General features: G+C 38.8%; 1 protein-coding gene across 1 annotated transcript in view; it reads right to left on the minus strand.

Moving 5' to 3' along the window:
• The window catches only part of cblb (Cbl proto-oncogene B, E3 ubiquitin protein ligase), a 64,962-nt gene extending 53,278 nt beyond the window's left edge, over positions 1–11,684 (minus strand). The window contains exons 1-3 of the mRNA XM_084400205.1: positions 11,411–11,684; positions 10,587–10,749; positions 9,594–9,844 (exon numbers count right to left, since the gene is read on the minus strand). Of these exons, the coding sequence (XP_084256331.1) occupies positions 9,594–9,844; positions 10,587–10,739 (404 nt within the window). The 5' untranslated portion in view covers positions 10,740–10,749; positions 11,411–11,684. The remainder of the gene's footprint in view (positions 1–9,593; positions 9,845–10,586; positions 10,750–11,410) is intronic.
• Positions 11,685–12,500: the final 816 nt, after the last annotated feature.

Below are 12,500 nucleotides of genomic sequence, written 5' to 3' on the forward strand. Positions count from 1 at the left end.
TGTGGCTGCTTTAGAACTACAAGCCTGAGGTTTTATCGTTGCACATGCAGACAAATGTTTCATTGACATCAACTGGATGTATGGTGACAGATATGAGAGTTCATACGCAGGGAGACATTTTTTAATGCTTAAAAAAATAAAAGAAGTCTCATGTGCACCAAGGCTGCATTTATTTATTCTGAAAATATTTAAAAATGCAATTTATTCCTGTGATGGTAAAGCGAAATGTTTAGCATCATTACTCATTCGGAAATCATTATTATATGCTGATTTGCTGCTCAAATAGAATTCCTATTATTATCAATGTTGAAAACACTTGTAAACTGTGATACATTGTTTCTATACTATTTTCAGTTTAAAAAAATGTGTCATTAAACACTTTCATTTACCAGTGTTATTAAATGACTGATGTTTTTAAATATTTAGAGAGTGTTATAGATGATGACAAAGGCAATCAAAATGTAAAACTAAGAGATAACAGATAAACGGCCAATAACCATAACAATCTGGATTCTTTTATGAATAGAAAGGTCAACAGCACTTATATGAAACAGAAATATCCTTTAACATTATAAAAGTCCCTTACTGTCACCTTTGATCAATTTAATGCATTCTTGCTAAACAAAAGTATTAATTTCTTTCAAAAACTCAAGGATTCCTTTGAGGAAAACATGCTGTTGGTATAAGGATATATTCTGTATGTATTTAGCATGTTTAAGTACTCTGGCTCTGAGCTGTTTGTTCACCGTTTACCTCAAGGGATTTCATTCACAACAGCAGTGGATGATGACTGGGCTCAGATGGCCTGGTGTGTGTGTGTGTGTGTGTGTGTGTGTGTGTGTGTGTGTGTGTGTGTGTGTGTGTGTGTGTGTGTGTGTGTGTGTGTGTGTGTGTGTGTGTGTGTGTGTGTGTGTGTGTGTGTGTGTGTGTGTTTCAGAGAGGCAAACACATCACAATAAATCAAGCACGTCAGCCAGACTCCCAGAAGACCAGCACCACATAGACAAAGACACAACACAGTCCCAAATGGACACCTGTGAAACCTAACTAGACAAATCCTCATTCCCTCTCCAGACTGGACACACATGCCCGACTCCCCAAGCACCATGCGGGGAAACAAGGCAGGTTTCTGTTCTTGAAAGAGCACATCTGCCGTGATGGACCTAACCCAGAGCTCAAACGGGACGTTACTAGATGTAGAAACAAAAAGCCTGTTCTCTCATCTTCCGCTCCACTCTCGCTCTACAAGACACCTAACCACACGAGACACAGCTGTCGAGACTAGTATTGATTTGCTGTTGGGTTGATTTGAATTCATCCTGAAGTTCCACCTGCTGCCCGCACCATCCGCTAGAGAGACAAAAAAAAAAAACGGCACTACTACACACACGCAGTCACTTAGAAGACAAGAAGCTGTCACAAACGGGGCTCTGGTTTCAGAGAAACACATTTTCACTGCTGTGGAAAGTGTGACACTCACCCACTCAGTTCACGAGCACGACAGCACCCCGTGACACCTGAGACGTAGAACTTAAATAACGAAAGGTAAAGATGGAGAAAACAAGGGAGACATTAGAGAGTGAGAAGATGTTCTGACATTTAAAACCACCAGCAGAGACACAAATGAAACCACAAGCTGATAATTCATTAGATGTTCATTTGAGGAGGCGTCCCGTCTGTAAGCTTTTCCAGATGAGATCAGCAAAGGTTGAACCCCTAATTTTGGGGGGGCTGGGGCGCAACGAGACATTCATGCAGACAATAGGGTGGCGTCTGGCGTGCGTGTTTTAAGGTCAGGGAGATGCTAATCTATATCTGAAATCAACCAATTGCATTATAATAAGGCTAGAAATATACTCTACACAAGCACAATCTTGGTCAGCGCATTGCAACCATGCATTTACGTTTTAATGTGCACACTTTACTGTGAAGCTAACCTCAGTGAACCTACTCAAGGGAATGATTGAGTTCAAATATGCCATTTAGGGATGCACTTATATTAAATTCTGGCAGATACAGATAAACTGATAATATTTTCATGTTATGGTCGATAACAGATAAACTTTTTTTCTAAATAAATGGGGGGGACTCTAAAATAAATATAAAATAAAAAAAATCAATAGTTATAAATGCAACAAGGAAATTTAGGCATCACATATTAACATTTAACAGTGTTATTTTTTTTCTTTTTTTAAGATTAACTTCAAGTGAGTGTTAGATGATAGCAAAGGTAATCTAAATGTAAAACTATAACAGATAAATGGCCAATAACCATAAAATGGCCGATATTCAAATTATATACCATTTATTTTTCTAAAAAAAAAAAAAAAATTATTTCTTGAATTATGAATTGCATTCTAACATCTTGAAATGCAACGACATTGCTTGGATGCCTAAAAGCATTTGCGTACTTGCGTATCTTAAGTATTCGGACCTAAATGTGCTTGTGTTCACAGTGAAAGGATAATTGTGGAAGGGAAACAGAAGAACAGGATGTTGTGGGGCACTTCCTCCTTGTGTTTTCCTCCAGATGACTGAAGAGAGGGATAAATTGCGCAATGCATCAGAATCCGAGCAGGCAAAAATCATAACAGATATCTGCTCTCAATGCCGCTGATTTGCAGCATAAAGATTGGGTTGCACAGGGTGTCTGGTCTTGTAAGAGTGTGTGCATGTGTGTGTTTGCCCTTCCTCTAGAGGTCAAACATCCAAGCGTCTTTCTTTTCCGGTTTTCACCCCAGCCTTTCTTGCAACTCACTTCCTTTAAAGTCTGGATAAGTCTTGGGATCTTGAGTATTCCCATCCAGTTAAAATGTGGAGAACAGAGACACAGGATTTATTCAGAACTTCTCGGAAGTGAAGTCTTTGCCAATTAAGGCCAACTCAAAAGCAGCGTACAGTGGTATCTCCCAGATCTGAGGCTCGGAATCAGTCGGTGACTTCCTCATTAATGAAGCTTTTTCCATCATTAGCCGGGCACCAGATGAACCTCATCATCACACTGCAGAGCAGACGGCGTGGTAACCGAGGCATGGTGGGGTGGGGGAGTTCTGATATGTGGCTTGCCATCTGATTGGTGGTAAACTGAGAGCTGCTAATTGCGCTTTTACCCAAACGCAGACCTCCGCTCATTAATCAAAGCACCGGGCCAACATTTGACAAGGCAATTTCAGAGAAATAAACACAAACATGGTCACAAAAACACCACAGGAGGACTTAATTGACCCTCCAATGCAGGACAAACACGTTAAACAATGGGATGATGAAGGAAAAAAGAGCGGGAAAACATGAAAGAGTGACCAGAGAGCGGAGAGACCCCTAATTGAGTAGAACATCTGGCTCTGTTCCACTGTTATTTGGCTGTTTGAACTTCATTGTGCCTGTGTGTGATGGATGCAGCTGGAGAAGGCTGAGATTGGGGGATGTGGAGGGGCGAGGGGCCCATTTGGTCTGAGGGCTTTGACATGAGGGGAGGATATATTTTCCTTTCATTCTCGGTGGGAGGGCATTAACTTACTCTGTAAATAACTCCTATTAACTTCAGTCAAGGGGTGGCATGCCCTGCTGCAGTCCATCATGTACCATGTCTGGCAGGTATTGGACATCACTGCAGTCAGTCATTACTTGTTCACTTAAGCAGTAAGGTATGAAGTTGTGCTGTTAAAACTAGGGATACACCAATATAAAAATTCCGGGTATTACAATAAACCATTTTTTTTTTTTAATGTTATGGCCGATAACCAATAAATGGCCAATGTTAAAATTCAATACTTTTTTTGTCTAAATAAATAACCCCCAAAAAAAGTAGAAGACATCAATTTATACATCACAACATTGAAATCTACAGTGTGAACAATACATATTAATTTATTTTGAGCAATAGATTTAGCAATGTTGTTTTTACTTTATTAGTCATTTTAAAAGATTAATAACTAAGTGAGTGCTAGATAACAGCAGTCTTTTTTTTTAAAGAAATTAATAGTTCAGCAAGGACGTATTAAAATAATCCAAACTGAATGTAAAGATATTCCCAAATATACAAAATATTTCCATTTCAAATAAATGTGGTTCTTTCGGACTTTCTATTCATCAAAGAATCAAGTATCAAGGTTTCCACAAAATATTAAGAAGCCAACTGTTTTCAACATTGATAATAATGCTTTCTGAAGGATAATTCGACACTGAAGACTGCTGAGAGATCAGCTTTTCAGATTTTAAATTGTAATCATATTTTCATAATGTTACTTTTTTTACTTTATTTTTATTGTTTTTAATTTTATTGTTAGCCTTGGTAAGCATTTCTTATTTCAAAAACATAAAAATAATCGTACTGCCTGAGCCCAAAATGGTCAATGTTAGTGTAAATAAAATAATAATATCGACCAATACAGAGCCAAAATATTGTGCGTCTTCATTAATAGAATTCATATAAATTGGTAAATGACAAAACGACATTGTCCAATCAGCTTACAGGAATGGAACTGTCTGTTTTATAATGATCTTTTGGATCCAATATCTGCCATAAAAAAAATACAACTCACAGCGAGAGCCTGAAACATAATGTAATTATTACTTTGGATGAGAAAAATTATCTGCTGCATTATGAAATGTCTTTTGGAGCAGAATCTATTGGAGAATGAGCAATTGTCCTCATCAACCAATCAAGCTAATCTATAATTAGTTCCTCCATGGGAAGAAAACACAGAAAATTAACTTCAGTTTGCGGAATAAAAATAACCGAGTTAACATTTTAAGATGCTCTCTGCAGTGCGCTTATTCAAGGTCAAAGCAAACAAGGCAGGCCGGTCTCTAAGTTCCCCTACCAAGCAGTTTCAAATCCACAACTCCGTTTCCACCAAGGTCTGCACTTTCACTTCAGCTTTCCATCAGACGGCGTCTTGAGATAAAGCTACATATGTGACCTTTTCTGCCAAATCTGCTGCTGCATTAGCAATCACGTTCAGTCTATTTCAGTTCGGTCCAAGTATCATCCTGTGATGTTCCTGCTCTCTGTACTGTAACATGTTGATCCATTTCGGTTTACTCACAGCATATGGTAAGGCAAGAGGGCAGTTTCAACAACCAGAGCATTGTGTCGTGTTCTGGAACATCTGCGTGGAGAACATTGTAGCTAGAGTCCTTGTGGTCAGACACAAATTAAGGATGGTCGGGCGGTAAACATCCTGTGCTTTAAGGAAACATTCCAAACATCAAATCACGGTGCTGCTAACGCCTACACAAGTTTACAGGTGCATGAGAGAGGTGTAAGCTGGGAAGAAAGATCACTTTTTGCACATTTGCTGAAAACAAAAACTTCCCCGAATGTTCCATAGCTGTTAAGCGGCTTTAAACCGAACGAGTTGAGTAAAGAGATTTAAACAGACGGCTGCAAAAGTATATTACCTTTCTCAGAAGGGAATTAGCTCTCTCGAAGAGCTCTCAGAGCTTAAAAAAAACTCTCTGTGCGGTTTCGGTTTTTGATGTGATGGAGACTGGAAGAGGTAGAGTAACACACAATTAAGAATGAGGGTAAATACCCTAGAACTGTGTACTGAACCAAAAATCACAATTCAATTACATTTCAATTCGAGATATAGATATATATAGAGAGAGTTCTAATTTCTACAGGTTTAGGCCTTCATATACTGTACCTGAGGTGTGTGTGTGTGTACAGTATATGGAGGCCTAAACCTGCAGAAATTAAAAATAAATAAATAAATGTGTAGAGAAATAATTAAATGTAATAATAGGAAAATAAATCAAGGATTAAATGACTTGAGAAAAAAACATAACTAGTTTTTTAATTAAATTTAATCCTGAATTATTTGATTTTTCTCTATTTATTTTTATTCTTTTTAACTTTTATTTATGCATTCATTTATTTTTATATTTATTTATTCCCACATGTATTTATTTATTTTTACTTTTCATTGTGCAACATGGAAATGTGGTCCTTGTGTAGCTAAAGTGCATCACTGGTTGAGAGCTCACATATAGATGCGTCAGAGTGTTCAAAATGGCATTCATTGGTTGAATTTCATAATAGAGCTGAGACTGTTTCATAGACTAAAAGATCGATTCTTGGGCTTTAAAAATCGATATTGGTTCATCAAAATGAAAATCGATGAAAATCTATGAGAAATCTATACTTTAAACCCTGCCCTAAAATACACATTGTGATTTCACAGTAAGTGTGAATGCAAAATAGCTCCCTGGACGGTCCCCGCTGTCTGTGGCCTGCTTAAAGGCCAAACCTCAGATATTTTCTTCAGCGAGTTTGAGAAGAATACATCCGAAGTCTCTATCTCTGTTGACAGCAGTCTCTCACACCTCAAAGCCACAGGAACATTAAAACATCTGCCGATCTTCTCATGATGCACGACGGCTGAAAAGCAAGCATGTCAAAGAGGCCAAGTCTGAGGCTTCCGAGAAGTTCTGCGTCTACAGCATGGCTCCACGCTTCTATCCACAAAGCTATCCATCTCTGTCACCGAAAAAGACACAGAGGAGATTAAAGCACAAAAGATACAACACTGTAAAGTTTAAGACTGCCACCTCAGCCCCAGATACAGCAAAGCTTGCCAACGTCCTCTAGATTCAATACATCCGGCCCATTCATCTCTGTTCCAGACCACCGTTTTGTCCGCCTCTTAATGTCAATGCTAATAGATTGTAATGCATTTAGATCTTTCCAGTAAGAGAAACTCAGAACCTCAGCAATCCTCTGATAATTATCAAACAGGGTTGACATTGCTAGAGTACAGCACACAATCTGAAGATGGGTGTCTGTATCGTCATCACCCTGCCAAGATTTTATAATAGCTAGAAAATTGTGCAGTTAATGAAACAAAGAAAGACCTGGTTCCTTTTATCCCATTGTTCCATCAGTGGCTTTTATATAGTTCATTTTTTTATGCTTACCCACAGCTGTCGCAACAATGTAAACATAGAAAAATAGTAACACAGACGTGTAGTTAAGAAAGAAAAAAAACCAAGGCATATAAATAAATAAATAAAACATTATTTTGCCAGGGAGTAAAATACAAGCAAAAAAGTTTTTAAAAGTGTGTAAGAAGTTTAAAAAAAGTTTTTCAGTGCATTTATAGAGTTCTGGACCTGGTGTTAAAACCCCAAACACACCAAAACTAGGCATTTTAAGTTGTTTAAGGGACCATTTCGTCTTCCACAGTCTGTCTAACGTTGCATGGCAGAGATGATATTTATGGCAGGAGGGCGCTGGGGGAGAAAGACAGAAAAAGCGAGTCCCATTGTTGGTCTCAGGAGCTGCAGTATAATTACTGTAGCACATGCGGGGCCTCCACGAAGATGCCTGGCTGCAGGCCGGGGACCAGCTCTCTATACTGATGTCTCCCCGCAGCCCCACTGCACTACGAATGAACTCGCTTTCCACATGCCTCTTTCTCCTGTTCCCCTCCTCTCTTACTGTCTCTTCTGTCCTTTCTGCACATCTCATTCAGGAGGCTAAATAACAAGGAATGCTTCTGCTGGCCTAAGAGGGATTTTCACTTGCCCTGCCAACATTTTCACTGGTCCTACCACAAAGATAAATAATTAACACGAAAGCACACACACATTTTCCATAGACAATGATTTTTATACAGTACAAACTGTAAATGATATCTCCTAACCCTAAACCTACCCATCACAGAAAACTTTAAGCATTTTTAAATTTTCAAAAAAACATTACTAAGTATGATTTATAAGTTTTCCTCATAGGGACCAAAAAATGTCTCAACAAGAACAAGGATTTTAGATATTGCCATCTCTTTGTGGGGAAATTTTTTTCCCCATAACATATACCTGAACCACATACACACATTTTATCACTTTATTGTCAGAATTTCCAAAATTTGCTTTGCGTCCTAAGACTTTACACATCAATGGCAACAACAGACAATAAAAAAAACTCTAGGCAACATCATATCTTGTATCACGCTACAATAACTGACTGTGAGATTTTATCTATATCTATATATCTGTGTGTGTATATATAAATTTACATAAATGTAAATTATATATATGACAGTATACTGTATATATATTTTAGGGTATATATATATATATAAAAAATTAACATTACTTAGGCTATATTTAGTGTAAAACAATATTAATATGAAAAGAAATGTTCCGTTAAAACAAATATTTCTAAGACAAATTCTAGCAACAAAACCTTATCTATGCGAGTCAGCTGCATACTGTATCGTTACTGTGGCAACATTTTTTAATGCTCACAGAAAACCAAATGTTTCAGTTTGCACACCACAAAACACGTACATGATCATCAAGCACAAGATGAAAAGACCGATAGGACTTACTGACGGATACATCAACTAGCATTGCGCCATAAAACCATTCTTATTGTCGGGCCCTGCACTCATCTCAATTTCTTTTCCTTCCTCTCTGCAACCTCCAAAAGGACGCATTACTATCCCCCCTTAGTGTGGGACAGGGAGCCAAAGGCTGGAAGGCAGAGTAGAGGATCTCTCCTTTGAGATTTAAGACAGAGTGACACAGCAGACGTGGAGGGGCTGTCAGCCGATATCCCTGCTCCTGTCCGGAGCGAGTGTCACAGCTTCTGGATCCGACAACGTGTCAGGACAGCCTGTCAGTTGGCGTCCGCGGGCTAAAATACGCTGCTTTACCTATCCATCAGCCCTAAAATTTTCATTTCAATCATCTCACCCCTGCAGAATCTGGTGAGACTGGGATCGAAAGCATTACTAAAATTAAACTCTTCTGCCAAAACCTGAGCCAGGGTTGCCAATAAAAAGCACTGGGATATAAACCAACAGCTGAAACACTATTATTTGCTGGCAGTATCAAACGCCTTATGATACGTTTTCAAACTGTGCAGTATTTACCCAAATAGTCAGTGGCCTAAATGCAGTTTAATTGATGTGAGGCTACGCTCTAAAACCAGATGCTGGGAATGTTACGCTTGGCTGTCAGTAAAACAGAATGCTAAGATTTTCCTCTTTAGTCAAGGCCCGTGTTTCATGTCTGAAACACACAGGCTGACCCAGAGCTCTAATGGCCCCCGGGGAGAGTATTCTGCATGTGTCAGCTTATGCCCGAGACACACTTGCTCTGTTAATAATGTCTCTCACTTTGTTCTCGCCCTGTGCAGAGTCTGCTTGGCCCACCAAGGATTTAGATCCAGAGGGGGTCAGGCTCTTTCATTAGGGCTGCTGCTCTTGATCAGAGTTGGATTTCCATGATAATTAGCCATGACTCAAGTTGACATGAAACACCAGAGGAAACTCAACTAACAGACCAGTCATGTGACCTGACCTCTCCTATGTCCATCCGGCAGGACGTTCAAAGGGCAACAGATCAGTGTCAGAAAGAAAGACCATACGAGTTATGAGACTGACAACCATGATAACGCTTGAAGGTGACCTTAAAACCATCTGCTGGCATCGAAACAGACATCTCGATGCAAAATGCACATAGAACAAAAGTGAAATCATCCCTTTCATTTCACGTCACAATAGACAAAAACGATCCGTATTTGCAAAACACCGACCAGATCATGCGTGACCAGACCACAAGGGAAACAAAAAGCATCCTACCTGTCCTGTGACTGTTCTTCGTACATTCTCTCCTTGGCTTCCTTAAAGAGGCGAATTGCTCTTTTGGATTTCTTCATCAGGCTGTCGATGTACACTTTGAAATAGTCATTCTCACTTAGCTGAGTAAGTCTCTGGTTTTCCTCGTATTTACACAGAATCAGCCTCAGGTGCTGGTAAGTGTCAGGTAAAATATCCAGGATGTACGGAGGACTGTTCTTCAGCTGTAGTCTGGGGTTCTGACATAACCTCACCTAAAGAAACACACACCGTCAGTTTAGAAAAATCGACTCCCCTTCACTGAGAACACACCACACAACAATTTCACTTAACAACTAAATTTTAAAACATTTCAAAAGGTAAGTGGTACAGTATAAATGAACTGTACCAGGACTGAAAACCTTCAGGTCTCGGTCCAATGATTACAACAGACTAGATGCTTGCACTATGTAACCAATCATGATCACCACACTGTATACGGAACTCTATTTATGACACATATCTTTTATAAAATATTACATTAGTAATGAAAGATGGATGGAAAAGAAATCCCAGAAGTTATACTTGTATAAATTATATAACAACCCAATGTACTACATCTATAAAATAGCTATAAATAAATACAAAAAAGATGGTTGGATGGATGGATGGATGTTATGCTCTGTAAATACAGGCGATAGATGGATGGATAGGTAGGTGGATGGTTGGATGGATGGATGGATGTTATGCTCTGTAAATACAGGCGATGGATGGATAGGTAGGTGGATGGATGGATGGATGGATGGATGGATGGATGGATGGATGGATGGATGGATGGATGGATTTCAGCTACGAACAAACTTCTCGAACTTGCCGCTACTCAGTAAACAGTTTGCTACAATGTATCAAACAAATGCTTCCAAACAAGCGACTTCGTGGAAAAGTCTCTCAACGCGTGAGAGCAGAGGAAGCACTGTTGCTTCATCGACAGGAGGACTGTAAACACAAGACACTTACTACTTTGTCCATGAGTTTCCATGTCTTCTCTACGGTCCGGCGGTCCGCAGCCGCCTGTTTGGGGGGTCCGACAGCGTCCTGGATGGCATCAATAATGCCTAAAATACGGCCTTTCCTATTGTTAGGTGGGCGTCCACTGAGAGCAGTTGCCATTTTCTGCACACTGTAACATACAGAAATGTTGAAGGCAACAAAACACATGTGGGCAGATGTGTGACAGTAGCCTATAGAACTGTAGGCTACCAGGACTGAAAACCTTTACTTGAGGTCTTTTATATCAGACCAGCGATTAGTAGGCTAGCCTAGGCTACAAAAGACTAGTAAATAAAAAATTAAGATGCTTGGACTTTGTAACCCATTTAGTACCATTGTGAACATTAGTTTGTATATTGTATAACGTACCATATAACAAATTCAGTTATAATTTAAAGGTAGCCTACATTTAAAATGATGACCGAGACTTGTCTATCTCACATAAATCATGATCACCGAACATGTAAACAGAACTCGATTTTAAATGATTTAATCACGTTATTAAAGTTCTCAACTTTTTTTAAGCACGCAGTTTGTTTCAGTAGGCTGTCTAAACAGTGCACACTTAGCTGGGAATAATTTGGGATGAAATCGTTTAAAATCCACCCTGCAGAAATACAAGATTACTGTGTTGCACTTTTTAAAAGAGCATTAAACAAAATGCGATGTAGTAAGAAACACAACTTGATCTTTAAAGACTATGACAACTAATTAGCTAGAGCAGGGATCTTAATTTCACTGTAAATTGCGGCAAATTGCTCCTTTGTATAATATAAAAACTCCAGACTTACTGCGGCAAAAGGAAAACAGTGTAGCAGCCAATACAGGGAATGTCAGAATTCCTGAGTTGAAGCTTTAGGGAGGTCCCCACAACAAATTACAACAAAAGCAACAAAAACACAACGCCGGTGCCAGGAAACTGTTACATCTCTGCCCAGACGTTCTAAAACTAGAAGGAGCTCGTCCGTATCCTCACGCAAAAACCGCTTAAACGCAGTACAATCCCGCTTTTGTCGCTGTCTGATATGGTCGTGTCACTGCTCGGTTAAAAATCAGTACTGGAACAAGAAGCAGCGAAAGCAAAAGGGAGGAGCCGAGTGGGCGGAGCCGATGAAGCAATCGCTCTCAAGTGGCCAATCAGAAAGCGCGAACGTTCTCTGAGGTGACGGAGTTCTCCAACCGCCAATTGGAGTTGAGACGTTAAGTGCATACTTAATATTTCCGTAAATGAAGAGGCAATGAAATCGTGCAAAGCGTTTTGTAGGTTGTTCCTATTGTGCAAATTATATATTCAGTCATCTTCACTTTCTCCGATGGAAACAAGTCTTATTATGGCAAGCCTGCTTAACATTTATAACGTCTAAAATATATAACTAAAATCTTTGTATGTTTTTTAATTTTTTTATTACTAGTACCTAATCCAATAGTGAGTATGTTTTCATTTTAATTACTCCTTTGTTACTGGTAATATTACTAGTAATATTTGGAATAAAGGCTAGTAGTAACTCTGTATCTATAGCCTGTACTACTTAAGCTGAAATAGACACTAGTACGATAGTTAAATAGGCACCAGCAATAACTAGAATACTAGTCAGAAGTGAATAGTTGATATTTGATCATCAAATCCCTATTCAATTCAATTGCAAAACATTTTTAGTAACAGACTTGTTGAATTGGTAAAGTAACTGGTTGCAAAGTACACTAAAAAGAAACAACTTTCACTCAAAAATTGCTTGTAATCTTTCAAACAATTACAAACAGCAAGTGACACTGAATTAAATGTGAAATTCTGAAGTAGAAAAAATAAAATAGTATTTTCTTTTACAAATTACAACTTTGAAAAATATTTTTGTCAGTGTACTAGCATATAATGAATAAAAT

Source organism: Rutilus rutilus (assembly GCF_951802725.1).
Source record: "Rutilus rutilus genome assembly, chromosome: 25".
Taxonomy (NCBI): domain Eukaryota; kingdom Metazoa; phylum Chordata; class Actinopteri; order Cypriniformes; family Leuciscidae; genus Rutilus; species Rutilus rutilus.